This window comes from Rhea pennata, chromosome 28, assembly GCF_028389875.1.
Source record: "Rhea pennata isolate bPtePen1 chromosome 28, bPtePen1.pri, whole genome shotgun sequence".
Lineage (NCBI taxonomy): Eukaryota > Metazoa > Chordata > Aves > Rheiformes > Rheidae > Rhea > Rhea pennata.
In genome coordinates this window covers 5,270,414-5,287,168 of record NC_084690.1, presented here as the reverse complement: position 1 = coordinate 5,287,168, position 16,755 = coordinate 5,270,414, and the positions used below count along the sequence as shown (strand labels likewise).

General features: G+C 39.9%; 1 protein-coding gene across 1 annotated transcript in view; it reads right to left on the bottom strand.

Annotated features, from left to right (window-relative positions):
- Positions 1-16,755, bottom strand: part of ADAM9 (ADAM metallopeptidase domain 9) — a 32,188-nt gene that overhangs the window by 13,738 nt on the left and 1,695 nt on the right. Inside the window, exons 3-9 of the mRNA XM_062596677.1 lie at positions 6,838-6,935; positions 5,401-5,465; positions 4,256-4,334; positions 2,315-2,391; positions 1,344-1,533; positions 537-602; positions 27-98 (exon numbers count right to left, since the gene is read on the bottom strand). Coding sequence (XP_062452661.1) covers positions 27-98; positions 537-602; positions 1,344-1,533; positions 2,315-2,391; positions 4,256-4,334; positions 5,401-5,465; positions 6,838-6,935 — 647 coding nt within the window. The remainder of the gene's footprint in view (positions 1-26; positions 99-536; positions 603-1,343; positions 1,534-2,314; positions 2,392-4,255; positions 4,335-5,400; positions 5,466-6,837; positions 6,936-16,755) is intronic.

Genomic DNA, 16,755 nt, shown 5'->3' with positions numbered 1-16,755 from the left:
TTCCGCTCAGTGTAGCTTTAACTTACACTGTCAAGGAAGTTTGCCAGTTGCACCATGTGTTCTCTTACTTCTGTTTCACTCTTCCCAAAATCTTCGAACTGCAAGAAAAAGAAACTTGATCATGAAGAGACAACAGACAAGCCTTAAAAAAGAGAAAAGAATATTTTAAGACAAATGGCACAAAAAACATTCTTGCCAGTCTTAGAAGACAAGAACTTGAACCCAGCCTAGAAGATGCTAATCAAGAAAACAGCACCTTTGTTGCTGACATTCAGCTGTATTCAAGAGAAAATGGGAAAGAAAGTTTTTGCCATGTGTTTCCTTTGCATTATTAGAATCTTTGCTGATAGAAACTCTGAATGCCTGACAGTTCACTCTTTATACAGGACACGTATTATCAGTTATAGCTTAGCATATCTGCATATCCTAGGTTAGTGCCACCGTCTTTCAATAATCCATTCAGTAGTAATGAAGACTGAAGGGCTTTTCAAGTGATCTCCTGGGGAAAAGGGAAAGGAAAGAGACATGGCCCCTACCTTTTCTTTATCCACAACTATGAACAGCTCCACATATCTTGTTTGATGTAGGACAGCTCTTTTTCTCTGAGGAAGAAAGAATTTTAGACAATCTCAAGTTTATTAAAGTGCAAACTAAATTCATCATTGCATCATCATATTTCAGTTGATACCACTAGTGGTTAAAGAGGCACATCCAAGCACACTGTGCCAAGACAAAAACAAGCCAAACCCAAGGAGCATAAACAAAGCAACAGCTATTTCCTCTGCAAGTGTTTTATGCTAAAATTGAGCTATACAAGGACTTTCAGTGCTTTATAAGCAAAGTATCTTTTTGATTTCTACACAAGTTTCTTCAGAAAGACAGCATACACTTCTATAAAGAGCAGAAAGGTACTAACAGACAAACATCAACAGCAAGGGACATCTTCAAAGCAAAATGTTATTCTGATGGTTAAGAGAACAGAATACACTGCACAATATTCTGCTGGCTTCTGCTGCAATACTTTATTAATAAGCCTGTGCAAAAAAGAGTAGCATTCCTGCCCTTGCAACTCCCCCCCCGCCCAAGCTCTGCCAATGAACAACCTAACCGGCCACTGAACTGGCATTGCTGTGTGTGGAAGCCGAAAGAAATTGCAACCATATTGTTGAGGCAGGATATACCTACTGAGCTTTTTTTAGCAGAGTAGAAAACCCTCTGAATCAGAAACCTTTAGGTATGTGTTAAGCCCCAGGAAATCTGTTAAGCTGCTTCTATATTATTAGCTGAACACTCAAAAAACCCATTATAGGGGGCAGCGTGGAAAAAAACGGTGGAGCACTTACACGCAGCAACTGAGTCATACTGGGATACTGATTTTCCTCTGTGTGCTCCCTTTCATGGCCTTCAGTGGTTACTCCACACATCACAGGCTCTCTCTTCACATTATCCAATCGGTATATAATATGTTTGGAATCAGAAGAAGAATCCATGGGCTCAATCCCATAGCTGATGTTCTCTGTTGTCACCAACCCCCTAATATGGTAGCGCATGAGAAATTCTTATATTAAACACAAAGGATAGTTACACAGCTTTTTATGGTAAAACAGAGGAAGTTATTCTTTAATAACTAAAGGCATATCTATACCTCAGTCCTTACAAAACAATACGCTTCACTAAGCCTGAAAACAGCCTTTCATTGCAAAGGACCTTCACAAATACAGCATATTAAACATTTTCACAAGAGTCTTCACAATGTCTGAGAAATTAAATCATAGGCCTTAAGCAAAAATGCTTCACTGCAATTAATATCGCTACTGTGGTGTCTGACATGGCAACGCAACAAAATATGATCCAAATGATACAGAAATTACCCCAAAGTAGAAAAGTTTCCCAATCATACTTGAAGTGTATAAGTTTTATGACCAATTTTGTAACATATGCTCCAGTTTGGGTTTTTGTATTAGTTATGAGTTATTTGTAGTGGCTCTCTAGCCAAATTAGAAAATAAGTCAAAAATTATGCCAAAGAACAACTGACTGGCAGATGTCACAAAACTGTGACGAAGAACTGACTCTGATGTCAGATTGCATTAATCAACTTATTAAATCATTCTGCAAATATCTGTTAACTCTTTATTAATAAAAGATACTGAATAAAGACTGAACAAAGATATAGACTATAGCGGTTTGGCTCTAGTCAATGAGTTTCAGCCTGGATAAGCAATAGTTAAAAACAGAGCAGGATTTTTGTTTCAGGTTCAATGAGCTGCTAAAAATCACATGACAGCTGTGATACAAAAGAAGAGTTCTGCTACCTGAGCCCTGAGCAAGCGCTGACAGCAACAACAGAATCCGGAATCCCCTCCACATATCCCTGATAATGACAGTGATCCTACAGGGGAAAATAAGGATGTGTTACACCCGTACAGCATGCACATATGCACACCCTGGTAACTGCCCAGCCTGCTACTGATCAGCAGCAGTTAGAGCTCAACAATACAATACAAAACTCGGAATAACATGTTTAGAGTTAAAACTACACCATGCCCTTAATCTGCAGTCTATAGCTTGAAACTTGCCTCTAGCAGCACCATAATGTAATGGCATTTCCTTTCCTAATGTGTGCATCTAAGAGTTTCCTCACACAGTGCCACAAGAATTTATATATAAAGAAGCTAATCAAGATGCCAGTTGTCTAGCACTCAAACTGGATTCCTGCCTCCTATACTGTACAGGCAGATGCTCTTCACATCTGACAGGGCCAGTGGTTGATTATTGATTTCAGTCTAAAATGCTACTCACATATTTATCCTAAAGCTGGAGTCGGAGCTTGCACTGCTAACATGTTATAATACTAGGCAAGCAGGGCTCAGAAGCATTATCTAGAGACTGGATTTCTTAACTTGAAATTAAGCCATCCTACTTTGAAATTCTTTCCTCCACCCTGCCTCAAATATTTTAAGACTAGCCTCTCCTTATTGATTTGAGCCAACACATCATTCAGCCTCTAGAAAACATTTCTGGAGAATGTATTTGATTTGTATGTAACCTCTCTCTGTCAAGAAAAAGACCAACATCTGCTACCCTCATCTACAGACACCGAGTTGCCCAAACTTTTCAGTTGGACACTATTATCCCTGACTAGCCCTGAGAAGATAGAATACTTTCATTCTGTCCTCTGTATAAATAAACTTTGAAAATTAGAAAAGGTGGCTAGTACAAGGCAAATATCTCCAGCAAGTACATTTTTGAACATTACTGCAGGGGTCAGGTACATCACCTGTTGTTCCAGCAGCGAACTCACAAAGCACTTAGGGCATACAATAATCCTTAAGGGCCATTGTGACTTTCATGACTTCTTGCTGAAAAAGTCTTTTTACTCTTACTCAGTCAGCTGCTTTTTCTTAAGTAGTAAATACTCAGTCGACTTCAGTGCTCCATTTGCTAAAATAAGACCTTATGAATCATACATGACTAACAGTCCCCTTTCAAAGGAACAACGCTGATACATAGGAAGAGTGAAGATATCAGGAACACACTCATACTTTTCATATCACACTATTCTTATTCTACATAAGCAATTGGATTTTCAAAGGCAACCTAGAAAGCAGCCTGCTTATACAGGAAAAGAGGGCTGCAAATGTTTTTTAATAGAACAATTCCAGTGCTACACAGATGACAAGCATCTCAGGAACTGAGATGCATAGGTAAGATGTTTCCTGAGAAATGCTTTTTCCCCCCTCTCAAAGGTTCTACAAACTTGATAACATCTACTTTTAGCAGCTCCCAAATTTCTGAGCTAATGGATGTCTGTTACCCTCCACAATTCTTAGTCACTAAAACACAGTATTGCAAATTTGAAAGGACAGACCAACCAACTAACCATTCATTTCAACTTGTGGACCAGTCTGAAAGACTACTGTATGTAAAAGTAAATGCTATATTCAGTCATTAGACAACCTCCAGACAGCTGTTCTGCTCTGTGTGTACTGTTCTCCATAAGAAACAGGACTTGTGTCCAGAAAAGTACACAAACACTCCACTTTATGACAAGACAGCATCACTGACAGATAACGAGGTATTTGATAACTGAGAAAAGCTACAAGCTAGATTCACATCCAAAATCAGAGGTTCTTTCCAGAATACTGCAACAAGTAGAAAATAAACTATCAATTTGTTAACATGACTCCATCAAATTACAGATGCTCAATGTTCAAGTTGTCTTCAGTAAAAGTATAAAAAGAAAGAAATCCTACCTGGACATCTGGTTTTTCAGATTGCAACTTCCCCTCCTTATTATAGGTATACACTGTGAAGTCTTTTGGCAGCAATCCTCTGTGAGGAAAGGGGAAGAGGAGAAGGAATACAACAGAAATATCATGAAATGTCTATGACACAATGTAAGGGCAGTAAGATGACAGATCTTCACCTAAATTGTCATAATTACACAAGCTGCAATTAAGGAACAGATTCAAAAGAAAAAAAAAAACACAAAAACTCAACTGAGGAATGGTGCACTCATTAGGAATAATCTCCCTACAGCAAAATCAAAGATACTAGAATGGCAGGCCAGTTAATGAAAATGAATCACCACCTCATCTAGGGTAAATAAAACAAGTGACAGAAAACAAACTGTGCTGAGTTTCATGCAGAAGATGGAAAATTGCAGCAGTCTGTTACATGACTTCTCTTCCACGGTTCTGGAAGAAAATACATTGGGAAACTCTCCCATGATTAAGACTGCCAATCCATACTGGTAAATCCATTGATGCACTGAGGCTTAATTCCCACGTTCCTGATGGTCAGGGACTTGGCGAGTGGCAGAAAGTGATCCCCAGGGGCTTATACCTTTAAATAATTATGTCTCTTTGGTTTATTTGGAGGGCATCTGTAAGAGAGAAACTGCCAGATAGATAACTTACTGTTGCTACCAGAAATCCTTTAAAAGATTAAAAATACATTAAAATATGACCTCTACATTCTCTCTGTTATGTATATTAAAGACTTGAATATAAAGTCAGCTTCCTCATTTGACACTACTGAGATAGGAAAAAAATTAAAACAATAAACAAAACCCAAGAGAAAGCAAAAATGTTTACTTGAAATATAGCTCAGTTTGTTTATTTTTAGATGTGAAAGGAAAGAGTCATTTCAATGATTCCCAAGATCCCTTTTGAGCAAACTACTGCTTCCTTTACTGAAAGGGGATCACCAGGGTTGTAGGAATTCAGCAACATTTCTGGCCAATAGCCAAGCCTGCGTGACTAAATCTACTTTCACTGTCTTTTTCCACATATTTCACAGAGTCTGCATGTAACTCTACCTCTGTTAACCAATCTCAAGATTCAGAACTAATATTTTGACACAGTAAATGAAATTTAGTAATATATTCATCACTTACTTGTTCTTTTCTAGATGAATTGTGTATTCTTTTCCCTCTATCTCAATAGCATATGATACCTTGTCCTGAATATATAAAAAAAAAAGTTATAATTTACCCACGTTAGCGAAGAGAACATTCTTCAAAATCAACTAAAATTTTGCATGAGACAGTCCCTGCAAACTCCATGGCTATGAATATGACATTCAGATCACTACTATCACCTTCTGTTAACTCAGGACTAGTCTGTACTGTTAACCTTTGCAGATATAGCCGTAGCAGCAAAGTGCTGGAAATCCAGCTGATATTGACAAAATTTAAACCATCTCCTTGAGGGATGTAAAACTCCTCTGTTGATCTGAGCTGCCTCTCCCATGATTCTTGCTGGCATCACAATGTTGGTTAGGGGATCAGGTTTTTGTTGCACTCCTAGCCAGTTTTACTGTGCTGAGAAGACTTCTAAATGAGAACCTGACCTTAGCCTTCAGAATTTACTCTGGTTCCCAGACATCCAGCAGACAAAATGAATACCTCGCTCTGCCATGTCCACACAGATGGAGCTAACAAACTTTCCTCGTTAATCTTGCTGATTGCCCCAGACCAAAGTATGGGTGAGCCTGAAATCTATAATTGTCCCTATCTCAAGAATGTGGCATCTTTTCCTGTAGCGCCAGTAAAAAGTCACATGAAGAAAACTATTTCAAAATAGCTTTGTGGTTTCCTTATTCTGTATTTCTAAGGCTTCCAGTGGAATAAAAGAAAATGCTTACAGCCCGAAAAGGAGAGTAGAGTTTTGTTACTGAACACAGTGAGCCAGTACTTCCACAGCCTCGTATAAGTGATGCACACTGTAACTAAGGTCCATAAATAAGCCAAATTACCTGATCACTATATTAAATATTACAGCAGGAATACTACCCTTAACTGCAATAAACTACAAGACATTCTTGTTAATATTAAATTCTGCCAATGCTTTTAAGACTTGTGACCAAAGCAACAGTTGGTTTAATCCAAATGCCCTTAAGTATGCAGTCTTTAATTACATGGCTACATCAAAATAATTCAGGCTGGGAAACACCTCTGGTCTCTAGTCCAACTCCCTGCTCAAAACAGGGCTAGCTGCAGTTAGTCCAGGCTGCTGAAGACCTTCTCCAAGCAAACTCTGAGCATCTCCCAGAATAACAATTCCACCACCTCTCTGAAACTTGTTCCAATGCTTAACCACCATAAAAATTCCCTTGCTGCAACTTGTAACCCCTGGAGCAGGGAAGCATTTACCAGACCGGTACTAAAATCAGTGCTACATGTTACACTTTTTTCTTTGTTGTTGTATGAATAAATACTTGCTTGCTGCTAGGCAAATCAGACAGTGGTTTGTGAGAATTTAAGGTCAGTTTTGGATGGGCCTTGTTAATAAGTAGATGGCTAAATGAAAGTGTTTCTAAGAACGCCCAGTACCTGTACAGAGGAGACACTGGAGGCCTCTCGTCGTTCTCTTCCTAACCTTTGCGGAATTATAACTTCATAGGAAGACAACAGAGAAATCTGCTGGAAACCTAGAAAAGAGAAAGAAAAGAGAAAGGCTATCAGATTAGAGTGTCTTAAGGAACACAACAAACAGAAGGATAAGACACAAAGAAGGAAACAATTTTAGAGAAAGCTACTTCCGTAGGAAGGAAGCAGTCTGAGATTCTGGAAATTGCAATTCAAGTCTCCAACTTATTCTAGATCCTTGTTGAGATTGGGCCATCTAGTATAGGTCTACAGCCTGGCACCAAGCAGATCCCTGAGCAAGCTTACAGCTCTGTCAAGGAAATTAGCTCACTGCAGCCCTTTGACACTACACAAGCTAGCTCACATATCCCCAGATACTGTTTCTCAGTCTCAGCTCTCCACCTGTGAAACGGCATTAACACTTCCTTCCTCTACGAAGGACAACACTGAGAAGATTACTATCTTGCAGGGCAGGTGGACACTATTTTAAACACTTTCTACAATGTTATATGTCCAAGTATCAACAAGAGACAGTATACTTATAAACTCTATTTATGAGAAGCAACATACCACCATGCTGCCCAGGCACAACACATGTTTCAAGAGCTGTATCTCTTTTAAGGTGTGCTTCTGAAGAGAAAGAGCCAAAAGCTCCCATGCACACAGAAGACCACAAAGCAAACCTCTGAGCAAAACACACTCAGACTGCCTCACGAAGTGCCACTGCAAATCGCAGAGAAGGCATCAAGTTCAACAGAATGTTTAAATCAAAAGGTCTGCAATCCAATTAGTCTCTTAGAAATATCTATCTCATACAACACCATCTTTCATCAGCAGAAACCAGAGCACTTAACAAAGGAGGTCAGCACAAAGAGAACTTGTTCAAGGACACACAGAAAGACAGTGTCAAAGCCAGGTGTCCTGAGCTGCAAAGCTGCAGAACAGCACCCACTTGGCTATGCAGACTCTCTAGACCAGCTCCCATAGGCTCCAGCAGTGCCGTTCTTCCTAACAGTACCCAAGCACAAAGCCAGTTGAGCAGAACTCAGCATCATGCCCTCACCCCCGCACATGACAGTCAAGAATCTCTGACAAAAGGCCAGTACTGCTAATTATGTTCTCAGAGAGCACTAGAAAACCTTATGAAAACTAATGAGGTGAAACAAATGCATGCAACACAAAGTAGCCTTTTGCAGTAGAAAACTTTATAAATTATGTTGCATATGCAACAAAGATTCTCTGACTAAACAAAAAACAAGCAAAACTCTATTCTCCAAGATTCCTTAATGAGAATCAGGACATCAGTTTTTGCAAGCAACAGTTTTACATTGATTGGCTAAATAATAATAAATTGCACATGTAAATCAAATTTCCAGTGCACAGACACTCTCTGTGCTTAGTTCAAGTGCTATTCCCCCTGGAAAGCGGGAGGTTGGTTGTCCTGGGATTGCATACAGGATTAAGAGCAACAGTTTTACTAGCTCATGGCAATGGAATCAATGAGCTCATCAGAAGAGCGCTAGCTCTCAGACCTGGAAATAGGGGGAAGGGAATCGCTCTACTCCTTGTAACAATTTAACTCTTAAAAAAAAACGCATCTTAGAAGGCGTTAAGTTTTCAGAATGGGACAGAGATATCACATTCATTTTAAAAACAGTAACTTTGAACATACAGAAAGACAAAATGAAATTCAGAACACTGCTGTGGCCTTGCAAGTTACGCTAAGGCATTATTATGCACTCAAACCCTCCTCTGGAGGCCTGCTCCAGCATTTCAGAAATGGGCTGGAATCTCCAACCAATCTTTCAATGTCACAGGTTCCTTCAAAAAATCTCCCCCTCAGGCCAGCAAACTACATTGAAAATTGAACTTCTGTAGATGCTTGCTCAACTTCTCCGATCAGCCTAAGAGCAAGTCACCTGAATATGAATGCTCATTACTGAACTTGAGGAGGGAGATATTTTGCAGCACTGCAAGTACAAAGCACTGTGCTACTTCACAGCTATCCCAAGAACATGACCTCAGATTAACGCTTCAAAAACACGACTGCTTTCATCTCAGACACCAGAACAGCATCCTTTCTGCTGCTGTTCTTCACTGAGCACAGCAGAAACATACAACAGAGACTCAAGTCCTGCCTCACAAGTTTACCAGAGCTCTTGTGCCTGTTGCACCGAGTCCAGCCTTTCCGGGTTTGGCTTACTGAACACGCATCACGGACTGCTTCACAGACAGGACATCAGGGAGCCTGATGCAAGCTGCACCTGTGCAGCACAGTTTAGGCATTAGGTGCAGGAACTGGATCCCTAGTGAAGTCTTCCTATGAAGACTTGCACCATTAAATATGCAGGTCTAATTGCTCAAGTCAAAATGTGTGTAGAGATCACCACAGAGGCAGATTCACCCAAATTATGAGGGAGGGGGCTTTATCAAAGTTAGACTAGCACACAGAACTATTCCTGCTTCTTTATGCTTTCTAACAGAGCTCTTGGGTAACAGAATTCTCCCGTTTGCAGAGAGCTGCTGCAGATTAAAGAACAAACTTCCTCCTCCTCCAAGTGCTTTAGAAAGATCTGCCTTCAGGCAGGAGAGCACCGAGTGCATCTCCTTGCTCAGATCAGGGAGCAGCGAACAGCTGCAGCAGACTCAGACCTTTGCAGACCGCAAATCCCATACCTACGGGGCAGCATCCGAGGCACCCTTGGATGCTCAGCACCATTCAAGTGACACTGGTGATATCAAGAGAGTTTTGAAACACATTGCTCCATTTCATTTGCTATCCTCTGCTGTATCTCAAGCTCACTATATAAGCAGAATATTTAAGGAAAACCAGTAAAACACTCATGCATCTGAACCAAGACTCACATCCTCATACTGCTGCAGCTGTCTTTTCCTCATCTCCTCCTTCTCATGCTGTATCTGGACAGGTATACTTTAGCAGTCTGAGACATAGATTACAGTGGGTTTAGTTCTGCAGAGGATACAGCCCTCCTCTATGGAACATGACAAAAAAAAGTAGCATGCAAAGAAGTGTGTGAAAAAATATTTACATCAAGACAGACTTGTTTTATTTATTTTACAGTTAGCAAAAACATCTGGGGTTGGGGGAAGGGTCTCATGTCCTCCTGCAAATACTTCTAGCTGTCTTACACCAACAGTACAGAGTTACTTTACAGCAACACATGGGCCTTGGACTGACACTGCCACAGCAGCAAGTGATGATTGTAACCATTTTGCACTCTTTTCAAAAATTACATTCTCAATGAAGAACCAAAAGTAACTAGATTGGTTTCAATTTTTCTTACATTACAGTGTCCATGTGCACCTGCTTATAGAGAACACAGAGATATTAAAGTGCATCTACTTGTAATAGAGCATTTTTGTAAACTGAAGTGCAGTCAGAGCTAAGCTGTTTCTCAAGAAAACGGATAACACACATACAGCAGCAGAATTTTCATTAATTATTGTAATTATTGTATAAAAGGTAGAAAAATCTTCATCTAAATGGCCTTGCTGCGCAAAGGCTAGAGAAAGTACAGAGTTTCAATCCTCCTTGGCAAGAAAATAGGAGAGGGAAGGGCTGTTTCCTTCCCTGGTGTGAGCCACCAAAAGTATATGCTCTAGCAAATCACTTCTCTACATCTGTCATTTCCAATCACACATTTTAGTTCGTATCCGCTCCTAAGCTCTTGCAAATTTCTGCTCTACATTTGTTACTTTTCCAATCCATTCCAGAAGTGCCTTTATTTAAGTGGAGGACAGGATACTTCAAGAGACTTCTGGAGAAACCCTTACAACATATGCTACAAGAACATTAGGGCATGATTAATCTTTGCAGCACTCAAAAAGCTGCGCGCCTTTCCAAAAGCACACTTGGAAACAGAAGACAAAAGGAATGAATCATCACACAAAGCTAACATAATTGGGAGGATTTTCTGGGAATAGCATAATTCTAAGAAGTTGCATGTTAGAAAAACAGCAATAAGAATATAATTTTCTACCCAGACCATTCTGACACTTCTCCCTCCGTTTTGTGCTCTCCGTTCCTCACTTCACTACTGTCAGTTTGGAAGTTGATTTCAGGTACAATGTGCTTTTCTTCCCTTTATTTTGTGTAAAATTTGTTAGAAGAGGAGGAAGAGTTTGTATTGACTAACAAAGTGCTTCCTACTGGAATAAGTTAAAATAAAGTGTAAGAAGACATCATCTTGCTTTCTAGTTATTAGTTGAACTAAAAAGAGAATAGCAAGGTTTGCAGTAAAGGTTTGAGATTAATGTAAATAGGTTTCCTTTCAATTTTCAGTTTTCTTCCTCTTCTCGCAAAAACCTCTATTCTCCCCCCATGCCCTAAAAGGGATAAAATTGCCACAAACTCACTTATTTTGTCTATTTTGTAAAGTTTTGTGGAACTGTCCTCAGGAAACAAAACAACTCTGCACTCTGAAAATGCAGCACACCATCACTGGCATTCCCCAGAATAAAAGTGTTCATTCTAGCAGGTATCTCCAGTGCATTTACTCTCACTTTTAAAAGATTCTATTTCCATGCTGACTGCCCCATGCAACATTTTGTTCATCATAAGCAACCCTCTAAAAGGGCAGACTCCTGTTATATGCAAATCGAATGGAAGTCTCATGAAACAAAGCAGAAATGAGAAGATAGGCAAAAGATAATCCTGCGTCAATCCTCCTCCTACTGTCAAGGGCTGGCTGTGTGGGACTGACACTTTTTCTAGAGATGAACACAAAGCTTGAAAGGTGTGACCTTAATCCCACAACACATCGGCCATCTTCAGTCCCATCTAGCATACGCTGCCCTTCCTGTGACTAACACAGTTAGACTTTATCTCACCCAGGGAACAAAAATGCATTCAGCCTGACCTAATTAGCACAAGACAAGATTGTAGCAAGGACAAGGTAGACTGCTACAATAGCTGCAAACTGCCTCTAGCTCAATGCTACGTTCCAGCATGTTATGAAGGCATTATTAGATGTGATTCTGCAAGCAAATCTGTATTAAGTTGCTACCTTCCAGTCAAGATGGTCACCGTGAACACTCATCCACGTATTTTAACATAAGGTAAAAATGGTTTCATTTATGTAAACTATTTCTGAAAGAAAAGCAGAAATGATAGGAAAAAGCAAACTTGAATATTCAGCTGTCTTGCATATAAGATGTTTTAAGACATTTACATTCTGCTTTCCCCAAATAAGCTCTTTTTTTAAGCTTTTTCCTCATACCCGTTTTTAAAAAAATATATACCATAATATGATAAGTATGGATCTCCAACACAGTAGTTTGCAATAAATTCTACAGTAGCCTACAGGACTTGTAGGCAGCTGCTTCCTGCCGTTGGCTAAGATTGCTGGCTGAGTTTCACTATATTCCCCACCACAGCATCCGAGAATATGCCTCTTACCATTCATTCTTGGATGCAATGTCAGTTGAGAGTGCATTTCCAAGGAGAAGAAAGCAACTGCATCCACTATATTTATCTTATCTCATTAAAGACTGCTTTAATTACCAAGCATCAGAGGCAACCAGGAAGACATGAATCATCTTCCCCTCCCCATCCCGAACTGACAGGAAGAATTTTGTGTATGTTCCACAGCATGTGGGAGCTTGAAAACTATCAGAATAAGTCATAGCTGTTACTGTTTTTCAGACACTGAGGTAAGCTGCTAGGGTACCTACTCCCCTATGGATACGACCTATATTTGACACAAAAGTCAAGCTGTGGCTCTTAGGTTTACGCACCTTGACACGCCTGCAGCTCATTGGCTCGGTTACAAAACGCAGCATACGGCTACATCCGCCTACACAGAACAGTTCATCCCAATTATCACTAATTGTGAGGTCACCGATAAACTCTTCAGTGTAAGCAAAAAAACAAAACAAAAAAAGTAGGGAAAAAAGTTTAGATTGTTGCCCATTCCACCACAAAACAAAATCATTTCATAAAAACAAGCTCATCTGGCACACGACCAGTGCAGCAGTTGAGGCTGTCTCCACCCTGTCTCCACAGGAGCAATGGATTCTGCGGGGCAAACATCAGAAAACCCACCTCTCCCGCCGCAGTGCAGGGTGCAGCGGGGCACTGGGAATTTCAGCAATGTCTGCAAGGTGCGATTTCTGCTCTGCACCCTTCCAGGAGTCTGTTGGATCCCATACTGCTTTCAGGATCACAAGGGCCTCCCATTCTGTACAATATACAAAACAAATTTATCTGATACTACCCAAATTTACTTACAGCTTTCTATTAGTGAATGTAAACACACACAGGATATCCACTGTGACCATATACTGGTGTGCGCTTACTTCAGTTTACTCTGCTGAATGCTTAAGTGAGAGTGAAAAGTTTACTATCAAACCAGGAAAAAAAAATAGTATCACACTGAAGGCAATGCTAATGTTCTCTTCAAATTTATTCTGTGACTGCATCCAATCTAACAACTTCTGGCCATTTTACTGTAAATGTAAAGGCTCAGGCTAAATCAACTGTGCAAATATCAGTGAGCTGCAATGAGTTTTAATTTTCTATTAGCTACATGCATGTTTTAAACAAAAGATGCACATTGTTAAGGTATTAAATACATTGACTCATTAAATTAACTATATTTTTAATTGATTACAATTAATAGATGAGGTCAACTGCACCAGTCATTTTACAGTTATGCAGAACGTTGTTCACTAGAAGGACATTATGAACTGGTCCAGTCCATCCACCCATCCCAAGGTAGGATCAGCTGCACCTGAAGCTTCTCCAACAAATGTTTGCCTAACCTGCGCTGAAATATTCACTGATAAGAGTTTCACAGCCTTCACAAGCAATCTATTCCACTGCTCTGCTATCCTCACTGTATAAAGAGTTTCCCTGATGTCCAGCAGATTTCTCTCATTGTGATTTTATCCAATCCACAAAGGAGGTGAACAGTTTACTCCCCTTTTCTCTCTGGCTGCAAGATCCTCAAAGTATGTTGTCATATCCCATCTCCTTTCCTTCAATTAAGTAAAGCCCATTCTCCCAATATTTTCTTGTGGATCATATTTTCTAGACTTCTGACTGTTCACATCAGGCTCTACTGGACTCTCCAGTTAGATCACATCTATACTGAAGAAGAATCCAAAACTGGACACAATATACCAGTGATGCCTCTCCAGTAGCAAGCTTCATGTGCTACATGAAAGACTGCTTCACGTGTTTATGCATCTCCACAAATTTATTTTTGTTGTAACAGACAGCACGGTTGACTGACATGCAGCTTAACCTACCCTAACGCTCATTTCCTTTTCTGCCAACGCACTCCTGCATCTCATTTTCACCCTCTCATATTTGTGCAGACAATGATATCCATCTTAGTAGTATAAGCACTTTGCATATGTCCTTTCAAAACTACATCTTTATGTCAGATATTTCTCTCACATGTTCACATTAATTGGACTGGTAATCCTTATTTTAAGGTGCTTGCATCCTTTCTGACCAGATGAGCATCATCTGAAAATTCAACAAGCGTTCTGTCCACTCTATTATCAAAATCATAAAGGACATTGAAGAAATATTTTGAAGGATATTGCCACCAACTGTATACTAGAGAAAGCATGTTTAAGTGCAGCTGACTTTTCTTCCAAGATGACAGCAGCAGTAAGATTTACTCTGCAGACTCTGGAAGTGAGAAAGTCCTTCACTTCCACTATGTAAATATTAGATAAATCCTTCTAAAAAATATTTAGGGATTTACCCAAAACATCATACTAACAAATCTATTGCAAAAGGTAGGAACATTTCCTGTGAAGCCATCAGTTTCAGTTCCTCTGATACCTCAAGGACTAAACAGTACCTTGCACTTTCATGGTGGTTCTGCAGCTCCAAAGCACCTGGGAACATCAGCCAAGCTCTCCTTCTAGAGTACGCTCCTTCCTGTCACTTTTCTTTCCATCTCCTCTGTCCCTTGCTCTAAATCTTCAGACCATGTGGGCCTCCTTGTGTCATAGTGTCTTTTTGAAAGGTAGGAAAAAGTGATCAACTATCATGGCAAAATAAGCAAATTCATACTTGATTGATTATTCACCAGGAATACTGCTTTAATGTTAAAATTGGCAAGAAATCTTAATCTAATTCCTCTTAGTACTTTACTCAGGGCAAGGAGGTTGAAACAGGAAACTGAGCTCTTCTACAGCAATGGTTGCTAGAATATGTTTACCTCCCTCTTGCTAGAATCCTGACCTACACTATAAGTGTTTTCTGTCTAGACTCTTGCCATTCCTTCTTCCCTTTCTAAAGCCATATCCTAATTTGCCTGGAAGACACTAACTGACCCACAAAAAGGTCCATCACTCTTATTCTCTGGTATTATCACGAACATCCTTTTCATCTTTGAATGTAATTTTACAAGGAGAAACAGACCAAAGCCACACCATCCTCCTCTGCTGCAAGCTTATTAATCTCACCCTGGACACCATTCTTCCAGGGTCAGTGGTAGACTCTACCTTTTCATCTGTGAACAGCCACAGTCTGGATGGACTGTGTTGTTTTAAAGAGGAGTTCCTTGCATACAGATCCCACTCACTTCCTCCAGATCTAGTCAGTTGTGTAGATGTCAACCCACTTCACATGGTGGAGGTTTATGGGAAAGTTTCTTTCCTGGAAGCATCACAATCTTTAAATCTGGTTATCAAAGGAAATCATGCAATACAAGTTTAATCACAAAACTCTGTAGAGTCGAGCAAGTGAACTGGGGTTTTTTTAAGTTTTAGATGTTCAGAAATGATTGAGACAGGCAAAAACTACAAGGTCACATTTCAAATTTCCTTCCCCCCTTCCCCCCCCCCCCCCCCCAATAGAGCACTACGAGAAGGTACATTGAAATTTCTTTCCTCCTTTTATTCTTCACAGAGAGGAAATAACAAAACCTCTCTTTACACTGTTGAACGATTGTCCCAGATAAATTAGAATATGGGTGAGGCAGGGTTGTGTTTTTCACAAACTGCACAAAGAATTATCTTAACCAAACATTGCATCTCCCCAGCAAATTCAAACTAAAGTGTTCAAACGTTTTAAAAAATCCTTTATAAGCTAGTAAAGCACAACATCAGATTTGAATACAACACACCAAGTATCAGAGAAGAAACCAACTAGTAAAAAAAACTAGTCCCTGTCAGATTGATGCAGATTGTTCCTCCATGAATTTATATAGTCAAAGCCTGAGCCCTCCTACGGACATAAATAGAAGGGAAAAAAACATCACAACATATACACATCTCTCAAGGCTATGCATCATTATATATGTTCTTTCAGTAATTTTCAATTAGACCTTTCCGGTAACACCTCAGTTTCCGTCTCACATGCCTATTTATTGGGGAGTGTCCAAAATAGTTACATTCCAAAACCAAGAAGCTGGATGAGTCTGGAACAATTAAAGCAGGTGACTTGCTTCTCCCCTCCTGTTCATGCTCACATCTGAGACAAAGAAGGTTTATCATCTTTCATCAGTGATTTGGCATTATTAGCTGAGACAGACTTCAACAGATAGAGAGAAACATTGCCCATCAGCCATTATCATCTACATCAACCTGTATTTCCTCCCACACTTAGGTAGGAACTAAAATCCCAGTCCTCAGAATATTGACCATTCTATCTGAAGCACAAGATCCAATTCCCAGAAGATGCATCACTCAAGACTCTGCTTCTCAGAGCTCTGGCAAAGCAGTTTCCAACATGCTGTTCTATCCCCACAACCAGCCAACAGTGAACCTTCCAACTCAGCCTTTGTCTAGCACAGTTTACTACTGCCAGTAACAATAAGTCAAGTGAAAGGCAGAAATTCACAGCACACAATCACTCAGGGTGAGGTAACCACGACGAGAGTACTTTTTCTCAGCACG